This window comes from Onychostruthus taczanowskii, unplaced genomic scaffold, assembly GCF_017590055.1.
Source record: "Onychostruthus taczanowskii isolate IOZ18803 unplaced genomic scaffold, ASM1759005v1 scaffold64, whole genome shotgun sequence".
Taxonomy (NCBI): domain Eukaryota; kingdom Metazoa; phylum Chordata; class Aves; order Passeriformes; family Passeridae; genus Onychostruthus; species Onychostruthus taczanowskii.
Genome location: NW_024504122.1, coordinates 4,913,804 through 4,937,934, shown reverse-complemented (window position 1 = coordinate 4,937,934; position 24,131 = coordinate 4,913,804). Strand labels below are relative to the sequence as shown.

The 24,131-nt window shown below is 51.1% G+C and overlaps 1 protein-coding gene across 1 annotated transcript in view; it reads right to left on the bottom strand.

The window, feature by feature from the left end:
- The window catches only part of POLE (DNA polymerase epsilon, catalytic subunit), a 31,893-nt gene extending 9,397 nt beyond the window's left edge, over positions 1-22,496 (bottom strand). Inside the window, exons 1-31 of the mRNA XM_041420368.1 lie at positions 22,266-22,496; positions 21,716-21,796; positions 21,594-21,638; positions 21,363-21,455; positions 20,669-20,823; positions 18,861-19,002; positions 18,498-18,578; positions 18,140-18,247; positions 17,631-17,741; positions 17,277-17,362; positions 16,520-16,639; positions 15,641-15,773; positions 14,929-15,042; positions 13,963-14,175; positions 13,154-13,261; positions 12,359-12,487; positions 11,443-11,545; positions 11,221-11,367; positions 10,499-10,644; positions 9,590-9,738; positions 9,133-9,225; positions 8,336-8,480; positions 7,699-7,856; positions 5,559-5,754; positions 3,211-3,425; positions 2,852-2,954; positions 2,575-2,655; positions 2,376-2,498; positions 2,070-2,288; positions 1,539-1,748; positions 233-376 (exon numbers count right to left, since the gene is read on the bottom strand). Coding sequence (XP_041276302.1) covers positions 233-376; positions 1,539-1,748; positions 2,070-2,288; positions 2,376-2,498; positions 2,575-2,655; positions 2,852-2,954; positions 3,211-3,425; positions 5,559-5,754; positions 7,699-7,856; positions 8,336-8,480; positions 9,133-9,225; positions 9,590-9,738; positions 10,499-10,644; positions 11,221-11,367; positions 11,443-11,545; positions 12,359-12,487; positions 13,154-13,261; positions 13,963-14,175; positions 14,929-15,042; positions 15,641-15,773; positions 16,520-16,639; positions 17,277-17,362; positions 17,631-17,741; positions 18,140-18,247; positions 18,498-18,578; positions 18,861-19,002; positions 20,669-20,823; positions 21,363-21,455; positions 21,594-21,638; positions 21,716-21,796; positions 22,266-22,496 — 4,182 coding nt within the window. The remainder of the gene's footprint in view (positions 1-232; positions 377-1,538; positions 1,749-2,069; positions 2,289-2,375; positions 2,499-2,574; positions 2,656-2,851; positions 2,955-3,210; positions 3,426-5,558; positions 5,755-7,698; positions 7,857-8,335; positions 8,481-9,132; positions 9,226-9,589; positions 9,739-10,498; positions 10,645-11,220; positions 11,368-11,442; positions 11,546-12,358; positions 12,488-13,153; positions 13,262-13,962; positions 14,176-14,928; positions 15,043-15,640; positions 15,774-16,519; positions 16,640-17,276; positions 17,363-17,630; positions 17,742-18,139; positions 18,248-18,497; positions 18,579-18,860; positions 19,003-20,668; positions 20,824-21,362; positions 21,456-21,593; positions 21,639-21,715; positions 21,797-22,265) is intronic.
- Positions 22,497-24,131: the final 1,635 nt, after the last annotated feature.

The following is a 24,131-nucleotide window of genomic DNA, read 5'->3' as shown; positions in this document are numbered from 1 at the left end:
AGGAAACCAGTGGGTTATGCTCCTGCACGTTACAAATTCCTGTTACAGAAAACTTGATTTTCAGGCAGGCTGGGATTAGCAGAGGGACTAGGGCCTGGATGAGGGATATCCATGGGATAGGAGAATGAAGTGTTGTGTGGCATATGCTTGTAACTCCTGCTTACAGGGGAGGTGAAGTGCCTTACCTCAGCGCAAGAAACTGTTTCCCCTTCCAGAAGGGGCAGGTCCTCACCTTCCTGTAGGCTGTTCCCTCCTCAGGCTTTGGGACACGCTGGTTGACATAGAAGACACGGGGGATGCTCAGCTTGATGCAGTGCAGGTCGCTCCCTATCACTGCCCACAGCCGGAACAGTCCAGGCTGGCTGGTCTCAGCGATCTGCAGGACATGGGGCACAAGGTCAGTGCCAGCAGGAGATCCAACATGCCATCAGTGCTTACATCTGCACTGCAGAGCGCTCAGGGGTCTATATGGTCAGTTGGTGGCTAAAACCAAAGTGGGGGGCTTAGAGAGTCATCACTTTCATCTCTGGAGTCCCTGTGTCCTGCTACTGTCCCAGAGCACCATGAAGAAAACTCTGTCTCAGGCTGGCCAACCAGCTCCAGGGAATGTCATCCAAGTCACTCTGGAGTCCTGGACCTGCAGCTCTGATACCTTTCTGGAGGATGAAGTGGGTGACAGGTGCTGGGCTTAGTGGCCACATACAACAAAGGTTTGTAAAAACACCTGGATGACACCACCCCACCTCTTCATTTGTACATTGTCTGCTTCTAGGCACTACTGGAATCCAGTGTCCAATGCTGGGCTCCTTAACACAGGACATGGACATAAGGAATAGAGTGAAGGGCCACAGGGAGGAAGAAGGGATTGGAGCATCTTTCATATCAGGGAAGACTGGCAAAACTGGGACTGTTCATCTTAGATCAGAAAAACTCAGAGGGATCTCATCCACATATATATATACCCAATGGGAAATGCAGAGAGGAGAGGACAGAACCTGACTCTTCCCAGTGGTCCCCAGTTGCAGGACCAGACATCGTGGGCACAAAACAGAATGCAGGAGAGTTCCTCTGCTGTGTCATTAAACTTCTTCCCTACAAAGGTGAAGCTGGTCCAGGTTGCCTACGGATGGAAGTGGCGCTCTCCAGCCTTGGAGATATTCCAGAACGTGGTCATGGGTCCCCAGCTTTGGGTGGCCCTGACTGAGCAGGATGTGGGATCAGAGGGACATGAAAGCTGCCCTGGCCTCAGCTGATGTTTTTGCTATTCTGTGACTGCACAGTGCTGCCCACGGGCTGAACTAGAGCTGCCCCACCAGCAGATGTACCCACGCATCTGAGAGTCACCAAGAATGACTCTGTAGGCACCTGTTTCCATCCAAATGTGTGCGAGTCTGAGGCTCTGCAGCCCCTTCTGGGCTCCCCAGGGCTAACATTTACATGGGGTAGGTCAGGATTCCTGAACTTCACCGTATGACCACAGAGTGTAAATGTGAGGCTTGTGCCCCAGGCTGCTCTGTGGCAGGTCCCCTGCCCAGTACCTGCACGACCTGCCAGGGCAAGTCCAGGATGCTGCGCGCTGTTCGGCGCAGGTAACTGCTCAGCCCTTTGGAGAGGGCATCACGGACCACTCCTCCACCTGCCACCACCCCACCATCCTCCAGCCGCCGCCTCTTCCTCCGCTCCTGCCGCTGCCGAGCCTGCAGCTCCCACTTCTTCTGATGGAAGCGCAGCCAGACCAGACGCTCCTCCTGAGTGGGGTGACCGTAAGGAAGAAATCAGCAAAAGCGTCCCAGCCCCACAACATCACACCATACAGCCTAGCCCTCTAGCCTCCAGCCTCACATCGTGTTCCTGCCCCAGCTGTGAAGCCACCAACCCCTTTTCTCCATCAGTGATTGTTTTTCTGTCTCCTGGTTGTATTTCTCTTTATATCCCAGAGCCATGTGTGTGCAGAGTGTGGGTTCACAGAGTGCAGCTATGAAACCCACAACTGCTCCTGGAAGCAACCAAGCAGCTTGGATGGATGAGTACAGTCCTGGGGCATCCCCTGCACTATCTGCTTCACCTACCTTGGTGGTGCCAAGGGATGGAGGTGGGCCCAGAATCTCCCGCCAGGACTGGGACAGCTCCAGGTCCTGGGACAGCTCTTGGCTTTCCTCTGCTGCAGGGATGCGCTTCCGCTTATTTGCAATTGGAACCAGTGGCAGAGGGATCTTGACAGCCCCAAAGTCTTCTATGTCACGGACCTGTGAGCTGGGTGTCCCCTCCACAGGTGGGTTGGCAAGAATCTGAGAGAGCAAGGAGAGCAGGAGGATGGAGGCTGCAAGAGAAAAGCCCCACTGGCACTGCCAGCACCTTCCCCTCCCCCTCTTTACCTGTTTCTTGCCTTCTGAAACAAAAAGCTCATTGATTTTTTTCTGTTTGTACACATCATTCTTCTCCAGGAGTTTCTTGTGAAGCCAGTCTGGGTGTCGGACCCGTGGCACTGGGTTCTTTACCTGCAGAGTAGCTCCAAATCACACTGAGTCCCCTGCACAAATCCTTCCTCCTGTCCACCCCCCTACTGCCCCGTACCTGCTGCAGGGCTGCAGGAATGGTGATGATTTTCTGGATGGTGCTGCCCAGTCTCTCGATGTAGTAGTCCCAGTCCAGGATCTGGGAAGAGGGCAGAGCTTGAGCAGTAAAGAAAGCCAAGCAGAAGGGCCCCCAGACACAGGATCAAACATCCCAGTAGCACCCTCACCCCAGCCCCCTGCTTTGTGAGCACAGGAAGGCACTGCCCAGGTTGTGTCTCCAAAAGGACGAGCCCCTGTCCCAGATGCAGTGTCATCTGCAGGGATGCCTCACTCACCGCACGGATGTTGAAGTCCTGCAGCGAGGGGCTCTTCAGCCATTTCCGGAGGTAGTGTTTGCGCACACTGGGCTCGGCTTGGAAGATGGCAAGGGGGATGGCCCTGGGGAATGCAGGAATCAATGTCTCAGCACCCCACAATCTACTCTTCCAGCTTGTGGAGATCCTCCAGGCTTCTCCTAAACTCCTGCGAGGCCACTGGGTTGTACAGTGTTACCCATTGCCCTGCTCACGGCCTGTGCCAGATTCAGGCCATCACCTTGCCATGTATTCCAGCTCTCTCCCTTCCTGCTGCCTGCCCATCCCCTCCTGGTTTCTCCCACACTGCCAGAAGCCCTGGCCCCTCCAGGTGGGGTTACCTCTCAGTGACGGGAGATCCTTCTGGTTTCTTGGAAATGATGAAGCGACAGCTCAGCCCTGCATCCTTCACCATCTGGTCCCCCAAAAACTCTGCCAGGCGCTTGGCAGTGCTGATGGAGGTGGACTTCTGCTCCCCGTAGTCCTCCAGCTTACGTGACATGGACCGGTTCTCTGAGATGAGCTCAAACAGCTCTGAATCAGGCATGTTGGCAGCCTGAAGGCCAGGGAAAAGCCCAAAGTTAGCAAGAACTAATTATCAAACTTTGCTGCTGTTAGGAAGAGGGAACACCACACACAGCTGATGTGTCTCTTTTCAGGGAGCCTGGGAATTGCTTCCTGGTGCAGCTGCCAGTGGGATCTATAAAGAGGGTGTGTGGGTTTCAGGATGGCATCAGTTTGTGCCACAGCTGGAAGTTTGTGTGGTAGCACAGCTTTGTGTTGTGCATGCAAAGTTACATGAATTTGTTGTAAAACAGCACCACAAAAGACTGTAAAGGACCAGAACTAAACACGTTTTGTCTCAGACACTCAGTATTGTTACAGGAAAGGTGTGATTGGAGGAGAGGGTCCCAGAGAGGTGTGCCTGTGCTGTTCTGAGCCAATTCCCTGCTACGTGTTAAGACTCAGGCTTAGCACCCTCTCCAACACACATCCAAAAGAAGGGCTTGCCATGCTGAAAGGGAGCAAATAGGTCCCCTCTCTTCTTTTTCTCCTTTCTCTTACACTTTCTTTGTCTCATTGTTTGCCCCAACTCTGGACAATCCATGTGGCATGACCAAAGAAAGACCAAGACAGATCTAAGGACTGGTGATAATTCTTTGTTTTCTTCCCTTGCTTTGCCTGAGCAAAGCAGGGCCATCACATTCTATTTCATACTTGGTATTGAACCCTGTTGTGGGAGTAGGGAGCTTGTGTAAAGGTGTGTTGTGGCTTGTTAGCCAGGACCCTTGAGTAGTGGTGCTGTGGCTCATGTGCCAGCACCTTTGTGTGATGGTGTGCTGCAGCTTGTTAGCCAGTACCCTTGAATACTGATGGTCTACTGTGGCTTGTGAGCCAGTACATTTTGAGGAGCTTGTGGTGGGAGATGAGAGCTTATTGAAGTGTTCCATACAAAATTAAGGGCTTGTTTGCTTCCACTCTTGTGGAAGTCTATTCTAAGAATGGCTTGTTGACTAACACCTTTTGAGTTTATGCAGGGGGCTGGTTTCTGGAGTTACAGCGACTGTACAATAAAACAGAAAGAGTTCCTGACACGTGACCGGCGTCTTTGTTCAACCTGATGAGAATTTATGATGAACATGATGCCCCTGGACCAGCAGGTCATGACAAGGACCTAGTTAGACTCTTGTTCCCTCCCACCCCATTGTCTCATAGAATCACAGAATCATTTGGGTTGAAAAGCCCTCTAATATCACCAAGTCAAACCATTCTCCCAGCAGTGCCAAAGCCACCACTAACCCAAGTACCCAAGTGTCACATCCACACAGCTTATACATTCCTCCAGGAATAGGGACTCCACCGCTGCCATGGGCAGCCTGTGCCAGAGCTGGACAATCCTTTTGGAGATGAAATTTTCTCAATTACTCTAAACCTCCCCTGCTACAATTTGAGGCTGTTTCCTCTAATCCTGTCACTTGTTCCCTGGGAGAAGTGCCCAACTCCCATGTGGTTCTGCCCTATTTGTCAGGGAGTTGTAAGTAACAATGTCCCCCCTGAACCTCCTCTTCTCCAGGCTGAGCCCCCACAACTGCTCCTCATCAGACTTGCACTCCAGCCACTTCCCCAGCTCTTTTCCATTCTCTGGACATGCTCCAGCCCCTCAATGTCTTTCTTGTCATGAGGGGTTCAAGGTGCCTCACCAGTGTCCAGCACAGGGAGATGGTCACTGCCCTCATCCTGTTTGTTTCACACTATGGCTGGTACAGGCCAGGTGCCACTGCCCTTCTTGTCTATCTACCAGGGCATGTGTTTAGTCACTGTTGATCAGCACCCCTACATCCTTTCCTGTCAGGTGCCTTTCCAGACCCTCTGACCCCAGCATGGAGCATTCCATGGGGTTGTTGTGACCCCTGTGCAGGACCTGGCACTTGACCTTGTTGAACCTCACAGCACTGGGCTTGGCACATGGATCTAGCCTGTCCTGATCCCTCTGCAAGGCTTCCTGCCTTCCAGTAGATCCACACTCCCAGCCAGCTCAGTGTTGTCTGTGAAGCGACTGAGTGTTAAAGTGGTACAGGAGACCACTGACTCTGTGCAAGCAAAGTCCACCCTCCCACAGCGCCCAACCAGCTCAGATGCTCCTTCCCAGGCTCCGCCTTGGAGTGCAGATTTGCTGAGCTGTGCCTACCTTGCTGTAGAGCACATCCAGCCAGTAATCGGCCACCTTGGCCACAGAAGCGTAGACCTCCTCCAGGGTGCTGCCTTTCAGAAAGGCTTCAAACACAGACGACTGGAATATCTTCACCAGCTGCAGTTCTCCCCGGCGTTTCACCTCAAACCCCTTCAGCTCAGCCAGGGACCCATCCTCATTGAACACAGCATACCTAGGAGAGACTGTGAATAAACCTGGCCTACACCAAGGGACACATCCCCCAGGGTGCCACCGGTGTCCCTCCTGCCAGAGTGCTTCTCCCCACGCCTTTGTGCCACCAGCCAGCACGTTCGAAGGAACCACAGCAGCACCTGGATAATCTCAAGTATCTACAGCTTCTCTAGCAACCATTTTACCTTGGTCTGGAAAAGGACCTCAGCTCTTGCCCCAGGTCATCCACACTGACTCGTTGAACCACAGGGGAAGTGATCTTTAAGATTATCCAATCTCATGCCCCTGCCATGGGCAGGGACACCTTCCACTAGGCCAGGTGCTTCCAAGCCCTGCCCAGCCTGGCCTGGAACACTGTAGAGCTGTGAAAGCTTCTCTGGGCACCCTGTGCCAGTGTCACACCACCCTCACAGACAAGAATTCCTTCCCAATATCTCACCTAACCCTGCCCTCTGGCAGTGGGAAGCCATTCCCTGTGTCCTGTCCCTCTCAGCCCTTGTCCAGAGTGTCCCTGCAGCTCTTTCGAAGCCCCTTTAGGCCCTGGGAGGGGCTCTAAGGTCTCCCTGCAGCTTTCTCTTCCCCATTAAACCCCCAGCTCTCCCAGCCTGGCTCCAGAGCAGAGGGGCTCCAGCCCTTGGAGCATCTCCATGGCCTCCTCTGGACTCAATCCAGCAGCTCCATGTTTTCTTGTGCTGAGCATGCCAAATTTTGATGCAGCACTGAGGGTGGGGAGTGACCTTAATTGTTGTGTAAGTAAGGGTGGGAGATGAGAGCCCAAGTGTGGAAATGAAGATATTAGGAAGAAATTTAGAAAGAAGAAAACTGACAACTCCAATGCTGACAGAGGGGTTGAGAGGAAACTGGATGCAGCCATGACACACCTAAGGGAACATTCCTCCCTCTTGCCTTTTTTCTTGCATTGTTTTGCCTTTTATAACCCTGAAAATTATCTGTATGTCTCAAAAAAACCCCAAACCACCATTGTGGGAATGACCAGTGAGAAGAGGGGATACTCAAACCTGCTTGGCCAGCCCTTCTCCCATCTACCCACATTCCCAACAGCACAGCCTTTCCTTCCTCCACTGACCATGGTGCCTGCAGCCACTCCAGAGGCTGTTGTGCTTGGAGAGTGACCAGGAAATAAATGCCCTTTTTTAGATCCTTAAATTATAGGAATCCAGAGGCCCTGAGGGGAGTTGTACAAGCACAGCCCACTCAGAGCTGAGCAACACTTTGATTCCTGCAGAAGGGCCTGAATGCCTGGAGAGAGGCACTGGCAGGGAATGGTGTGTGCTGAACCTTTTCCTGTCAGGGATTAAGCACAAAATGTTCAGAATTGTGAGGACAGAAGGTGCTGGGGACAGCAACAGCATGTTTTGGGGTCAGACCCAGGTCCGTGGGCTGCCGCTCAAAATAATGGATGCTGCTGCTCTAGCTCACATTCTTGGTTAGGAGGTTGTCATTGAGAAATGAGTCAAGTTTAAGTACAGCTGTCCTATAATGTGACAGTAACAGCAGAATCAGTCCTACTTACAGATGGAAAGGGAAGGGGAAATACGTAGGAGAAGTGTTACTGGAAGTCTGTGAACTCTTGAAAGATAGGAAGGCAGGAACTGCTGAGTTTAAGCAGATTAGATTGAATACAAGCAGTATTATAAATCCTCAGAAGGAAAGTCAATGTTCTCCTGCATACCTCAGAGCCAAACAGGCAGATGTCTGGTCACTAGGCTGGAGAAACATCATTTTGCTGTTATCTGCTAAAATTTCCTACCATAGTAGCTGGGTTCAATGATCTGCTGTAAAAAACTTGTCATTTAACACCAGTCAGTCAAATGCTGCTGGCTCTGGAGGCAAGGACCAACATACCCCACATGTACAAAGGCAACGAGATCCTTAGTCTTTCAGCTCAGGGGAAGAGACAATATTTCAAGCTTTGAAATCTCACCTTTTCTTCAGCTTCTTGCCCTCCTCTTTGGAGGCTGGAAGTATCATGGCTAGGTATGGACCATCCACTTCAAAAAAGATGCTGTTCTCTGAGCGCGTGACGTAGGTGAGCGAGGCTGGATCCTGCAGTTCCTGGTACTGGTCGTTTGTGAAGCCTTCCTGTGGCACAGCCCCAGGAGAACAGTTTCAATCTACAGCTGTCGGGTCATACCAGGGCATGACCCGGGACACACCCTGCCCAAAGGGACACCTGAGCACCCCTCTGGGAGCTACAGCACAAGTTAGGACTCAAAAGTCCAAGCACCTTTCCTGCCTGTTGAGAAGAAAAAGGCTTTGGACCCTAAAATGATATTTTCTTCTCTTATAGAGCCTGGAGTAAGCAGAAGATAGGTTTAGACCTTGTGCTGGACTCCCTAACAGCACAAGTAAGCATGCACCTAACCTGGCCTCTTACAGATCCCCCTCTCTCATGGAGGATATTGAGCCTCTTTCTACAGTCACACGTTCTCCAGAGCCATCACCCCCAACATGTCACATTACATAGGAACTAGAGATGGAAGAGGGGCTCTCCCAACTCATTAGCTCTCCATCTCCTTTTCCCAGGCTGCAGAGCTGGCCTGGACAGGTGCCAGACTCACCTTCACCAGGATGTTCAGCATGGCACCTGGGTAAGAGATGGTTACTTTTGGCTTCTTGATATTGGTTGACTTGATGACAAAGTTCTCTGGGAAGCTGTTGGGAAGGACACACCAAATCCCATCGGTATCCAGTTCTAGAGGTCTCCTAGGGAAGAAAGGAAGGAAGAAAAGAAGAAAGGCCACTGTCAGGAGCAGAGTGGATGAGAGGCGAGGATCAGTTCTGTGTCTCCCATTAAGACTCTGTTCCCTCCTGCAAAGCAAACCCTCAAATACAACAACAGTGTCAGGAATCTGAATGTGCATAGAATCAGAGAATCACAGATCACTTGAGGTTGGAAGGGACCTTAAAGCTCATCACATTCTAACAACTCTGTGTCATGGGCAGGGACAACTTCCCCTAGACCAGGTTACTCCAAGCCCTGTCCAGCCTGGCCTTGAAACACTTCCAGGGATCCAGGGGCAGCCACAGCTTCCCCAGGCAACTTGTGCAGAGAATTTCTTCCCAATATTCCATCTAACCCTGCCCTCTGGCAGTGGGAAGCCACTGCCTCTTGTCCCACTACTCCTGGCCATTGCCCAGAATCTGTCTGCATCCTTCTCGGAGTCTCTTTAAGCACAGAAAGGGACCCTAAGGTCTCCCTGGAGCCTTCTCTTCTCCAGGATGAAAACCCCCAGCTTTCTCAGCCCTTCTTCCTCACAGGAAATGTGTTCCATCTCTCTGAAAACTCGAGTGTTTAACATGCTCCCACATCTGTCCTAGATGCAGACAGACCTTCTTCAGTTCAGCACACACTCACCCAATCTGCTCGATCAGCTCTCTGGCCTGGGTGATGATATTTGCCCCTGTGAAACAGACAATGCCAGCCATTTCCATGGAGTACCAGCGAGCTCTGTGAGCAGAGGAGTCACAGTTAAAACCTTGACATGCCCCCTCCAAAACCCAGCTATGGAAGGGCAGGAGGATCTCTAGGGGAAAAAGGGCAAGAAACACAACACTGGGCATTGTTCTCCTATGAAATTCTCTACTTATGATGCTCCAGAAAAGCTGAAAACCTACTAATTGACAAGATTCCCATCATATAATGTCTGGTAAGAGTCTCCAGGATGAGGAGTAGTGGGTAGAGGCAAGAGAAGACTGTTACAGGCAGGACCCACTCTCATCTTGGTGCTTTAGGAAGTGACTACCTCAGCAGGACAATCTTGGTTTCCAAGGGTCCTCTCTAGAGGATCCTGGATGGCTCAGGGAAGACTTACCCTTTCCGCATGACATATCCATAGAAGGAGTTGAGGATGCACTTGTGGGCCAGCTGAAGGGAGTCATAGAGGATCTCCATGTTCTTGCAGCGTTTCACTTCAGAGGCATCTCCTGTCTCCACTGCTGCAGACAGCTTCTTCTTCCACACCTGTCAGGACAATTCTACATATCACTGCTGGTGGCACCCAACTGGTTTCCACTCAGTCCCAGTATAGCATTGCAGCTCAACAGGAATATCTTTGCCAAAGATCAGCATCATGAGTCAAACATCCCATTTTCTTTTGCAGCACAGGACGGGTTGGCCAGAGGCACTTTGTCAGTTGTCAGCTGAGACTTGCATCTCCCATCATTGATCAGGATTCAAGCAGCACCAGCTGTGCTGCACCATATGTGTGCAGGGAAGAACTCAACACACTGCCTGATGCAATCCATTATGCCTGGCTAACAGCAGAACCACAAGTGTAGGAAAAGTCTCTGTCAGCCCTGGGAATCATACGGCAAAAGAGGCAGCTGGGAGGAACTGCAAATCAACAGGCTTTTTAATTAACTCTGCCAGATGTAGAGCCCCTGGGCCTCCTAGAATAGTTTGGGTTGGAAGGGACCTTAAAGCTCATGTCATCCCACTCTCTGCCTTGGGCAGGAACACCTTTTTACTAGACCAGGTTGCTTCAAGTCCCACCTAGCCCAACTGGCTTTGGACACTTGGCGGGATGGGCCAACCACAGCTTCTCTGGTCAACCTGTGGCAGCACCTTACATCCCTCACAGGGAAGATTTTCTTCCCAATAACTAACACAATGCTGCCCTCTGTGTTGGGAAGCCAACAGGGTAATCCTTTGAGGTTTTCAGCAAGGCATAAGCGGTCCCCAGGCTTGGCAAGACAATTTGAGCAGCACCCAAGCTTGGTACCTTGTGCAGCCCCTTGAACTCATATCGGCGGTCCCGGAATGCTCGCACCGTGTCCACATAGAAAGAGTTTTCTCGTTGGCAGATGGTGGTGACTCGCTCCTCCACCCTGGTGACATGGATCTTCTTGTATGCCTTGCGGCAATAATCTGGTCAAGGGAGGAGGCAGAGGGAAGTTGTCAGGGATGGCTGCCCTGCTACACAGGGATGAGCAGAGGAGGGATAGGGAGGCAGCTAAGCATAAGGCATGGCTGAGTGGGGGACAGTCCTACTGCAAAGGGAGAGGAAGATCCCAGTATGGAAAGATGCAGCACCTCTTTATGGAGGTGAAGGGCCATGGGGAAAACAAACTAATCATATGGCCCACCTACAAACCCAGGCTCTGCCTCCAGCCAGCTGGGTGGTTCTACTGGACAGCTTCCCTCCAGGTGATAGGATAATGTGACATTTCTCTTCCATTAACGGGATTTATTTAGCAGCCTGACAAAAAATGGAGCCATTCATATTTCAGCTCAAATCCATGGCCCTCCAAGAGAAAGGGAAACACTGACAGAAGTACGAGTGCCTGGCTCCTTGTAGGAAGCACACGAGTCTGTTGAGATCCTGGAGAAGTTCTGAGACCAGCCTTACCCCACAGCCCTAGGAGGGGTTACTACTGCTGAATACTGCTCAGGGTCCAGGTTGCAAAACACTGCCAGGATCATGACCTTGATTCATTTTTTTACCTGCTAGGCGCTTTTTCTCATACTTGGCTTGTTCTTCCTGGGAGAGCTCATGGAAGGCACGGGGTGGTCCATCAGGGAACAAGGGAGGGAACTTCTCTGACTCCAGCTGCTGCTGGATGCGGTGGTACTCACTGCGGCTGGCAGGCACTGCAGAGAACGGCAGTGATCAGTCTCTCAGAGGAGAAACAGGAATTTGGCTCCATCTCTGCGGACTGTACTTACTGAACTCTCCTCTCCACTGCCACGTCATCCGGCGCTGACAGTTGGCGCCTGGCTTGTTGAAGTCACAGGCAGCACATGTGGCCTCATCCACCATGGCGGAGGGCTGGATGCAGTAACAGACACACAGGTGTTAGAGGGGACAGGTCCCCAAGTGACAATTCATGCTAGAACACGTGCTGAGTGGCAAGAGAGCACAGGTGTGAACATCAGAGATCGTAGTCAGTGAGTTTCCCTTTCCAGAGCCTTTCAGGAGCACGCGCTCCTCAAAACAGCAGCTGGGTTTCTGGGAAGAGTTCTAGCTAAAGCTGCAGCTGAGTCTCTGAAGACCTAGCCATCCAGAGAAGGACAACAGAGCTAGAGAAGGGGCTGGAGCACAAATCTGGTGAGGAGGAGCCAAGGAAGCTGGGGGCTCAGACTGGAAAAAAGTAGGCGCAGGGAGGACATTCTTGCTCCTACAACTCCCTGACAGGAGAATGGAGCCAGGTGGGGGTCAGGTCCTGCTCCCAGGGAACAAGTGAGGAAACAGCCTCAAGTTGTACCAGAAAATGTTTAGGTTGGATATCAGGGAAAAATCCTTCACTGAAAGGGTGATCAGTCAGTGGCACAGGCTACTCAGAGTGGCATTCTCCTGAAAGTATTTAAAAGCCATGTGAATGTGCCACTTGCGGACATGGGTTAGTGGTGGCTTTGGCAATGCTGGCAGAGTGGTTGGACTCAATGGTCTTAGCGGGTTTTCCAACCAAAATAATTTGGTGATTCTACAATTCCATGGCAGCTTGAACAAATTTCACACCCAGCCTCATCTGCTTCCCCTACCCTGTGCAGAAAGTTCAGCCCTTGCTTTCAAGGGGATCCAGAGGGACCATCGAGGTCATCTGGAAATCAGATTAGGAGAGACAAGACTGATGTTACCCACCTGCAACCTGTTGGTCAGAATGATGTTGGGGTACATGGCCCCCACATCCAGATGATAGATAAGAGGACACTCAATTCTGTTGGGAACATCCTTCAGGGAATTCAGTTTGGCCTTGATTTCATCACAAACCTGTGGTGAGATAAAGAGAAGTGAAACCAGGGCAGGAAGGAGTTAGTGAATCAACTACTTTTTGAATTTGGTTCTTCTTCACAGGCACACTAGCCACAGGCTCTGGGGATGGATCTGAAGGAGCAGATCAGGGTCTCCTCAACCACTGGTGCTCTAGGTTTTGATTTTGATGTCCAGGATAAGCTATTCTGTAGGGATACCTAGGAAGTGGAAGCAGCTGCTTCCTAAATATGACTTGATCGAAGACCTTTTCAGCGCAAATGGGTTAATGGAGACAACAGCAAAGACCAGAGGTCCCCAGTCTACTGCTCCCCTCCAAGAAACTCCAGACTTGGATTTGGAGAGGGGCAACCTGCACTTTTGTAGCTGGTAAGAAGTGAGGAACAAGAGGAACAAGAGCATTTGGGATATCTGAGGGGGTTTGCCGTCTCCCCTAAATTCCTTCCCAGCTCTCTCAGAGCTTTGCTTTGAACCCATGAAGGGAAAAGCAGGAGCTGCATTCCTCACATGGGGCAGAGACCCTGATCCCCAGGCTGGGCTGCAGGACTCAGCCTGTAAATGGGCTTCTTAGTCTCTCTTTGTAGAGCATAAACCAAACACAAACAAGCATTTTAGAGCTGCAGTCCCAGTTTCCTGCCCAGCTCAGCTGTGCTGCGGGTACTGTACCTCCTGGAAGTTGGTGACCTGATCCAAGGGAAGACCCTCCTCTTCCTCGATGGCATGCTGCAGGGTCTTCTCCACATGCTGCACGAGGAAGTCAAAGGCAGCAGGATTCTATAGGGACATGGAGATGGCAGTGAGGCCGTAGGCAGCTGTCCCTGGCTGCAGGCCAGCAGCTTCTGCTCCATATCCCTGTCCCTGCTTCACTTGGGGACTTCTAAGCTGTAAGGGACATGCTGAGGCACTGGGGAAGGTGATGGAGGTAGCAGAAACAGTTAAAAAGCCCTCAGGAAGGGCTCAAAAGCAGCTCAGTTTGAGAGAGGACAGGGGCCCAAGTAACAGAGGCATAACTTCCAAGAAACACTGGCTGAAAAACAAATCCAAAACCCTACTTCACCACTACCCCCTGCTGTCAACAAGCTCTGGATTGCTTGCTCTCCTACTGAAGCACAGATGGCCACTTAGAGATCTCCTCCCACTCCATCCCAGCCCAGCTTCAGGAAGGAAGGGTCTGGTGGAGGTTTGCCAAGCATTGGAACGGGCTGTTGAGATCAGTGGTGAAATCACTAGCCCTGAAAGTGTTCAGAAGACATGCAGATGTGGCACTTGGGGACAGTGGTGGCCTTGGCAATATTGGGTTAACAGCTGGACTTGTCAGCATTAAAGGGCTTTTCCAACCTTACTGATTTCTGTGATTCTAGATACTGCCCTAGAATCCCAGCAGGGATACCCTGGAGATGCCAACAACAGTGGAAATGCTATCCCTCCCCACCACACTACTCCATGAGGACAGGGGCTGGCTGCTGGCCAATTACCATTTTGAAGCGGCAGGGAATGTCACTGCGGAAGACTCCAGATTCCAGTGCTTCCACGTGGCCTCCCACATAGGTCTCCGAGTCCAGCACATGTCCATCTTCTGTAAGTTTGTTGAATTCCTGCTCCTGCTTGTTGGGGAAGATGATGTTGGCATGGTAGGCCTGAACCATCAGCAGTGCCTCGCACAGTGTCCCAGATCCTTTTCTTAACACCTGCGCATGAGAAACCAAATCTGGATTCAAATTCAAAAACAGTAGATTTAAATACCAGGAGGAACTTCTTCCCTGTGAGTGTGGTGAGGCACTGGACTGGCACAGATTTTCCCAGAGAAGCTCTGGCTGCCCCATCCCTGGAAGTGTCCAAGGCTAGGCTGGACAGGGCTTGGAGCAATCTGGTCTAGTGGAAGGTGTCCCTGCCCTTGACAGGAGGGTGAATGAGATATCTTTAAGATCCCTTCCAACCAAAACCAGTCTGTGATTCTGTAGAAGTACTGTCCTAGCACTGGCAAGACTGGATTGTCACACAACAAGTTGGATAGCTTCAGCTGGTGACACATCTGCAGCACTACTCCAAGAGCCTTTTTTTCCCAGCTCAACCAAGTGGGAACAGACTGACATCTTCTACATGCTTGACAGCTTCCTCATCATCCTCCCTAGAGCTGACAACAGCCAAGTTGAACTGACAAGTTCACTGACAAGAGAACTTGGCTGAGCATGGAGCATCAGCCATATTTTCTAGCTCCAGCCCTGCACTGACAAATGTCAGGTGTCTTCTTCTTATAGAAACCTGTCGCCAAACACCCCACAGTTGTTGGAGAAAGGAGCAGCCTCTAAATCCACCCTACCTACCACACATGCAGATTATCTAGGCAGTGGGAATCAGATCTGTAGCCAGAGCATCCCTGCAGCGTGGGAATCATGGTACTTCACCCAGAAAAGAGATCATAATTTTGGGAAAGCACTCACCTCATCAGGCTCCATGGGAATGATAGTACACAAGGCGAAAATGAAGGGATGCACGTACTTCATATACATGTAGTAAGTAGCAACGGCATCAGACACTGAGTAGGTGGCCAAGGTCTGTCAAGGAAGCAAATTAATCCCAATCCCAAGTGAGAGTGGTTCAATGACAATGATCTTTCATTGCTTCCTGCTGGACATTCTCCTACCAGCAAGAAGAAGGAAAAGGCATATTTCTCCATAGCCTAGGTTGTAAATAATGTGTTTGCTTCTGAAGCCATCCTGCTTTAGCACTAATCAAACAGCAACATGTCAGCTCTAACTGAGAAGGAATGGGGAAGATGAACTGAAGGCACAGGATCCACCCAGTTTGGGTCTCAGGAAGCTGCTACAGGGCTCAGCAGAACCTCCTGCCTATGACACCTGGAGCACTAACCCTCTCCTATTCCCCCAGCAGGTCTCAGTTCTTCATGGTGTTTCTGATTTCAGTGGTGATTTTCACCCCACACTAATGTAAATAAATACAGAGAATGCACAGTGCAATGCCAGGGCCAGAACCACTTCAGGGGAGTCCTGTTCCTTCTCGCTGTGAGCTCTAAGGCATGGGAAGTCTGGGGCAACAGATTGTTAATTTCTCAAAATCCACTCTAACTTACAGACTCAGTCATAGTGCAGCTGCTCAAGGCCTGTTTTCCCATAGAGCACAGGGAGAGAATACCTGAGGCTCCTCTGTGGCCATCCGGCACATCTCCTCAGGGTCCAGCTCCACCGGATCGTAACCCAGTTTTGCTTTAGCTGCTGCCTTCAGGTTGTGACTTCCCACTGGGAGGTAACTGTCTCTCTTCACCCACCTGGGCAGAATCAGGAAAACATCAGTTTGTGCAGAGAAATCAGGCCTGACCTTCAAAACAGGGTCAAGATTGTGAAGGGGACATCAACTACCATGGGGATCTCTCACCAAGGACAGCCCAGCATCCAAGAAGAGTGGATGCAGTTGGACAAGGCTGTCCAACTTTAGCTAGCCTAATCAGAACAACCCCCACTGTCCATCTCCCCACCACTGCTCATAATTTCCATCTTCCAGCTCCCTCAGAGGCTTTAAGATAAATATTTCACTGCTGAAGAAGACCCCACCTTCAAGAACATCCAGCTGTGCTCCAGAGCTCAGACTGCTCTGGGTGGGAAAACTGACATAAAACCCTAAAGTTCTGTCTCTCTCATATATCCTTTCCTCTTCTCTGTATGTCAGGAGACTGGTAGGTGAGCCTATAGTCCCTTTCCCTGCTCCAATGGCCAAATCTTAACCCACTCCCTCTCCCTTTCTCTGTCCTCCCAAATCAGCAATCAAACACCCAAGGCTGCAGGGTAAGAGCAGTCTGGGAGCCCTTAAGGGGAAGACTTGGCAGCTCCTTTGGAATGCAGCACACCAAGGGGAAGAAGACAACACAGGAATGGATTATTACACAGGTGAAAAGGTGACACACAAAACTTCCAACAGACAGAACACGAGAACAGTACTCAAATACAAATGTAGGTACTTTATCTGAACTGAAGAGATAAAGACACAGCTATGTGGTAGAGGGGCAGCATTCAGTACCTCAGACAGTCCATGTGGATGCACTGGGATGCTTTGTACTCTCCCTGGCTGTCCTTCTGAAACCCAATTTCTTGATACATATTAATTCCATGAGCTGCTGCTCTTGCTTCCACAAAGGGCCTGAAGAAAGAGGCAGCATGAAGAGAGGGAGCAGAACAGCCATTTTCCTGCATCTCTAACAATGGTTCCATAATGGCTTTGTTACAAACTACCTAATGATTTTTTTCTGGTGATTTATCTGTGTACAGACTTCCAGGTAGGACTTGAAACAACCTGGCCTAGTGGAAGGTGTGTCTGGTCATGGCAGTGGGGTTGGAACACGATGATTTTTAAAGTCTCTTCCAACCCAAAGCATTTTGTGGTTCACGAGGCAAACCTGCTTGCCTGTATCCTGCAGAGGTGTGTAGTCCTTCTCCCCATGCTTCCCCAAGCTCATCTGCGCACTTCTTCCAATGTCTTCCAGGTCTCTTTTGACCCTCTCGTTGCCCTCCCATGACTGAGTTCATCCATACACTGACATTCCCACACTGCCAAGGGTTTAAAAGCAGCTCTGGAAAGTGGATGGGACTCTTCAGAAAGGCCTACTGCCAAGCCAATGACCACAGGATTTGGTGAGGTGCAGGACATGGCTGCTCTGCATGTGGCCACATGACTTCCTCACACTGTCTGAGCTATGGAAGGGTGTTGAGGATGGAACCTGACCTTGCCCTCTAGCTCAGGTGACACCTTGCCAGTTTAGTGTCATCCCTGATCTTACCAGTCAAAGAAGTCTCCGTTGTATGTGACAATGACGGTGGGTTTGGTCTCCTGGACATGTTCAAACCATCTCCGGATTAAATGAGCCTGGGATGAAACAGAAAAGATGTGTAGTTTAAGGAACTTCATCTCTTCCACAGGCAGGAGGTGGATACCACAGTTTGTTCCACCCTTCCACTTTCCTCTGCACCTAGCCCAAACCTGATCTCTCTCACCCTTATTCCCAAGAAACAAAAGCACAAACAGCCCTGCTGGACTTACTGGGCTCCCCGGGGAGGCAGTCTGCCAGGGAATGAGCTCTCTGGCCAAGAAAAGCTCCAGGCAGGTAAAACTCTGCAGAACAGAACTGACTTACCTCATCTGGTTCGTTAAAGACACAAAATGGACCCTCATACTCCGGCTTGGGAGTAAACTCAAAGTCTTCAATGTTCTCTGAGACAATCTCCCTGTTTGTGATCAGGTAGCCCTGAGGAGGTAACAAGGAGGCAGTGAGGAGGACTGAAGTCACAGACAACTCAAAAATACTGCCACAACAATGGGATGCTTTTCTCTTGAAAGCTAGAGCTTCTCTTAAGGGGGAACTACATTTTGGGAGTCATCCATTGAAGCATCATTGACCATCAGAAAAGGAGGCCATGGAGAGACAACATAGGACACCAGAGTTGCCTCTGTCCTGCAGAGAAGCTTCAGCAACCTGGGCTGAGTTCCATGTAACATTACCCAGACATCAATGCCATTCCCACAGCCACACATCATGCAGCTGGCAGCATGGCAAGCCTGGAGACAGCAAGATTAGAGGGGAATGCTGGGCTGCTTCCCAGCTTTGCTGCCCAAGCCTGAAGGAAACTATCCTGGTATCCTTACCTGTCCATCAATCATGTAGGAGATCATCATGATCTGGTCTGTGTCTGCATCAGGAAACTTCAAAGGGAGTTTGGTTGTTTCAATATCAAAGGCAAGAACAACAGGATCCTGGGCAGGACCAAATCCATTAGAAAAGATTCCAGAGCTGACTGAAAGGGTGTTTGGATTTATAAAACCCAGTGTTGGTCCAGTAAGTGAACCAGAACATCCCCGTTAATTGTTTTAGTGCTGTATCAACCCAAAAATCACTACCCAAGCCCAGTGATTCCCCTGCCACCATGGTTTTACACTGGCAGTGCATCAGACACCATCTGTTGGGGCGGAACGTGCACACAAAGAACAGCTGCCCAGTGCTCACCGGCCTCTCCACAAGGTCATCTCGACGGGTGATTTCAGGTGCGTAGGTGTTGCCCCGGTATCGCACGTTGTACCAGTGAGCCTGGGGAGAGATGAGGGTGGGTAGTGCCTTATGGCAGGGGCCACATCCCCACGTCACTCTGTCCAGCTGCTGGGGATGGAACTGTGGCAATCACAAGCAGCCCAGAAGAAAAGTTCGAACTATTGCCAAGCATTAATCAGGTAGCTTTTCTGTGTGCCATTAAATATGGCAGAACAGAACTGAGCTCCAGACATGAACTCATTGTCCAATGCTTCTGTAAATGTGTTGGAGAGAAAAAACTTTTGTGCGCTTCAGGAGTGTGACTGGGAAAGCAAAGCTCACCACATGGATCTTCAGGTCGATGGAAAGGCGAACATGGTAAGGGACATCATACTCCCGCATATCCACAATGTTGTCCATCTGGTTGGCAATTTTTTTTGACACTCCTTCCTCATCTGTGCTTAGACTGGCCCCACTCAGAGCACTGCAAGAGCAGAGGGAAGCAGCTGCCTTACTTATGTGTCACACAGAATCACAAGGTTGGAAGAGACCTTTAAAATCATCGAGTCCATCCCAGCCCTAACACCTCAACTAAACCCTGGCACTGAGTGTCACATCCAATCTTTTTTTAAACACATCCAGGGATGGTGACTCCACCACCTCCCTGGGCAGATGATTATAGTACTTTATCACTCTTCAGCAGTTCTCTGACTGCTTCCTCGTGGATCACAGGGGGCCCATTCTGCTCCCTGACACCACCTACCAGCCCAGCAGGACATTTGTCCTGAGGACAAGCCATCTTCTCACTAAAGACTGAGCCAAAGAAGGCTTTAAAGACCTCCACCTTCTCCCCATCTGCAGTCACTAGATTCCCTCCCGCATCTAGTAGAGAACCAAGGTTGGTCTTACCCTTCCTTTTGCCACTAATATAATTGTAAAGACATTTTTTTATTATCCTTTACAAAAGTTGCCCAATTAAGTTATAACTGACCTTTGGCCTCTCTAATTTTTTTCCTACATGCCCTAGCAACCCCTTAAATATTTCCTGAAATACCAGACCCTTCTTCCAAAGAGGATACACGCTCTTTTTATTCCTAAGTTCCTTCAAAACCTCCTTGCCCGTCCAGGCTGAACACTTGCCTTGTCAACTCATCTTTCAGTGCACAGGGACAGTCTGTTCTGTGCCCTCAAGATCTCTGTTGTAAGGCACACCCACCCCTCCTGGACTCCTGCTTCCCAAGGAACTCTCTGAGTAAGTCTCCTAAAAAGGCCAAAGTCTGCACTCCAGAAGTCCAGTGTGAAAATTTTATTGATGCTCCTCCTTATTTCACCAAATATTGAGAACTCTATAATTTCATGATCACTGTGCCCCAAACAGCCTTCAACCACCAAATCTTCCACCAGCCCATTTCTTCTTGTAAACAACAGATCTAGCATAGTCCCTCCCCTGATGTCAGTCTACCAGGGACACCCACTGGCACAGGTGACACTGGCAGCAGGAGTCAGGGACAGGAGAGAAATAAAAAATGTTGGATTATTTCTGTCTTGATTACAACTACAAGTAAGGCTGCCCGTTGCCCTTCTGGACCCTTTCACAGGGAATGGGCAAACTTTGTCAGGCAACCAGAGATACCACCGCAGCCCATCCCATCAGCTCTGAGGCCTCTTAATGTGCAGCACATAGCTGGAAGAACTGCCCTGAAGACAGGTGGCAGAAAGGCATAGCATGAGTCATACCCAGACAAGATAACAACTCTGAGGAGAGCTGGGAAATAATCAAGAGGGTCTAATTATTAAGTGGGTGGTGAGGCACTGGCACAGATTTCCCAGAGAAGCTGTGGCTGCCCCATCCCTAGAAGTGCTCAAGGCCAGGTTGGACAGGGCTTGGAGCAATCTGGTCTAGTGGAAGGTGTCCCTTGACAGGAGGGTGGATGAGATTATCTTTAAGATCCCTTCCAACCAAAACCAGTCTGTGATTCTGTAGAAGTGCTGTCCCAGCACTGCCAACCTGGTCTAGAGGTAGGTGTCCCTGCTCATTGCAGGTGGGTTGGACTAGATGGCCTTTAGAGGTCCCTTCCAACCCAAACTACTCCATGGTTCTATGAATTATTAACGAGAGACTGACTGAATCCCCTGGGGGGAGCTCCCACCTCGACAGCATGGTCGTGTAGACATCACTCGCCTGGTCTTGCTCCCTGTTTTTCCTCACAGCAGGAGAGATCTCCTTCCGCACCTTCAACAAGTCCTCCACCGTGTTGAAGGACAGCTTGATGTAGTTCCTCTTCAGGCCTACCAAGTGGTTTGGCTGCAAAGCAGCAGGAGAATGGCATCTCAGGGATGGGTACCATGAGAGAGGGGTGGAAGGCCAACAAGACCCATGCAGGTGGAAGGATTGGCCAAAAAAGAGATTATGTTGGGTGAGACAGTAAAGCACTGAGAAGAGATTCTGGAGGGTGTGCCAAGAGCACAAGAGCAGCACAGAAAGAGCCCAGCCAGCCCTGCTGCTTGTGCAGGCATCCACAAGTGGGATTTACCCAGGGAAAAAGAGGAAGAATGGGTTGAGCATGAGCAGCACCCCCCCCCCACCCCGCAGTATCCTTCTTCCTCCAACCACTTTAATGCTAGAAATTAATGTCCTGAACCCATTGTCTGAAACAACCAATATGTTCAAGGAGAAGAATGTAATTACTGCTGATAAGCAGTTAACCATAGTAAACACATTTCTGAGATGCCACAGCACCAGGAGACTTAAGCATGCTGTGTTCTCTCCCTGCTCATCCCTTCCTACATCACTAGACCTGTGCAAGGTCCAAAAAAAAAAAAAAACCACAGAGGGATACAGACCAGGTCCAAGTCCTCTTTGGGGACAGTTTCCAGCTTTGCAACCTTCCCTTGGAACTTCTTGGAGAGGAAGGAGGACACTTCCCGCTCACAGCCCTGTCAAGAGATCCTGGGGTTGAGCAGTGCATCTCTGTCCTTGGGAGGAGACCATCCCAAAGCAGGCTGCACAGGAGGTCTTGAGCTCCCCAAGATGCTGTCTCCTTTCCTGGGGAGCTCAGCCCTGCCCCTCCTCACCTTCTGGGTGGCAATGTAGAAGTAGGGCTTGTAGGGTAGGGCCACCTAGGAAGGAGCAGACAGGCAATGGTGACAGGTTCTCTCCTGGGACACTGTATCCACTCAGTCCCCCCGGCACCCACCTTGAAGCGGCTCCCATCCTCCTGGATGAAGTAGTAGTCCACTGCGCTCACTGACTGCCGGTCCTCATCCAGCACCTCCGTCTGCCCATGCACACCAAGACTCAACAAGGTCCCTCCATGAGGCTTCCCCGGGACCCCAGCACGGGACTCTTTCCCCCCGGGGCTTACCGGAAGACTTCCCTCCCGGCAGTGCCAGGGAAACATGGGAGGCCCAGCAGGGACATTGAGTCTCCTCTCCCGAGTATGGCCGGGGTCTGTCTGTCGGAACCGCCTCGCTCGGCCCCTACCATGGGTCTCCCCAGGGGACTTGCCCCCCGCTCCCTATATGGGCTATCTCCGTGGGACACTGCCCACACCCCGGGCTGTATCGGGGGCTCTCCACAGGACCCCTGCCCCGTCCTACCGGGCAAACCTCCGTGGGACGCCCATCCCTGCTACACCTGGGGCGTCTCTGTGGGAAACCCCTCCCCAGGCCCTACCGCGCGTCTCCCCACGGGAATCCCCGTGCCCCGTCTGTTGCCTGCTCGCCTCCCGCCGCGCCGGCCCGTACCGGGTGCATGTTGATGAGCCAGCCCGTCCGCTCACCGGGCTCTGCGGGTCGCTCGAAGCCGAACAGCGCGTCCAACCGGTCCGTGCGCTGTGCCCGCTCCAGGCGCTTGAGTGCAGACAGCGCGGGGGCATCGTCACGCCCGGACCCGGCGCCGTCCGCCGGCTCCCGGGGCCCGCCCGGCCGCCGCCCCCGCCGCGCTGGCTCGGGCTCGGCGCCGTCCCGCTGCCCCATCCCGGCCGGCCGGGCCGCACCTCAGCGGCGCCGCGGGAAAAATTTCCCGCGCTGAGTCCGATTCTCGCGAGAGCGAACCCCCTTACCGCGCCCCGCGGCGAGAGCACCAATCGGAAGGCGGCCCCGCCTCCCCCGCGGGCGCATCCCACCAATGACAGGCCGAGCTCTCTCCCCTCGCCCGGCGAGCCCGGCGGAGCGGCCGCTGTGGGCCCGCGGCGGGGTGCCCCGGCCGGCTGCTGGAGGCCCGGGGCCGGGGCCTGCCCACAGCCGGGATGCGGCTGATGCTTTCCCCGTGGTGGAGTCAGGTAGCAGCGAAGCTAAGCACAGGTCCCAGAGTGAGTCCTAAGTGGTATTTAACAAAAGGTTAACCACCAGTAATATTGTAACAAGATGTGCAGGTAAAACAAGCGGGATAGCAAAGAAAAGCAAGGCAACGGGGCAAGTAAGACAACAAACGCCATCAAGAGCAAGATAGCAAGTTCTAAGGGAACTTGTAAGCTGCAAAATTAGCTAAAAACAAGTTAGACTGTAAAACAAGAAGCACCAAGGCATGCGCTGAAGATAGAGGTAGAAAGTTCAAATGTGAAGAAGACTACAGAAGCCTTCATCAAAAGACCACCAGAAGACTGATGACCACCACAGAAGAACTGACAAAGTTATTTGTTGGGGAAAGCAACAAACTCTTGTAAAACCATGACACAGCTTTATGCAAATGTGAGTATGCTGATGATATGTTGTACTTGTGACATGGCAGGGAAGGACTTTTAAAATGTAACTGAAGGCTACAGAAGATTGAATTTTTGGCAGAGAGATCCCCCTCACTCCCAGAGCTGAATAAACAAATACCTGCTCTGTAGCCATCTGACTATAGAGTTTTATTTTCTTGTCCAGTTTTGAGCTTCAAGGCACACAGGTCCCAGAAACACACACAGGGATGCCAACACAGGACACCCAGGACTCGCAGATCAAGGTGCACACACCTACAAGGTGCTGCTGTCATCAGCACCTTGCACAGGACCCACGTCACACCCCAACCCCCATTCCCACATCCCTCCCCGTGCCCAGTGTCCTCCCACTTCACACGTTCAGCAGGGCAAAGCCCAGGCTGATCCTTCGGGAAGGGCCAACCCCAATTGGTTTCCGGATAGGCCATGGATTAGTGTGTCCCCCTTATATAGAAAATCATGCTATGAAAAGCCAGTGTACGTAAAGGAGACAGAGTGTTGCAAATTATACAAAGTTTAAAATTTTTTTAATGTAACTTTAGTCGGGCTAGTTTGTCTTTGTCCAGGGGAAAAGGGAATTGAAGTTTCTTTTAAAATGACTCTGTTTCACCGGGCAAAAACTGATGAGTTTAACACCTACATAGATTGGGAATAGCCAGCAGACACAGATACCGGCAGATAGGCACCCTTCAACCCCAGACACCCCCTGGCATGGCTGGAGACACCTGGTCTGGAAAAGACTGATAAGAGAACCAAGAAATGAGGACCAAATTAGCCTCGGAGGCAAAGAAATCCATAAACATAGGATTATAGGAAACCAAATACTAAGAACTGCCTAACTTGGGACCAATGCACATTGAACCAATGGATTTCTATGAGGTTTGACTGTATAAAATATGGGGAAAATCTA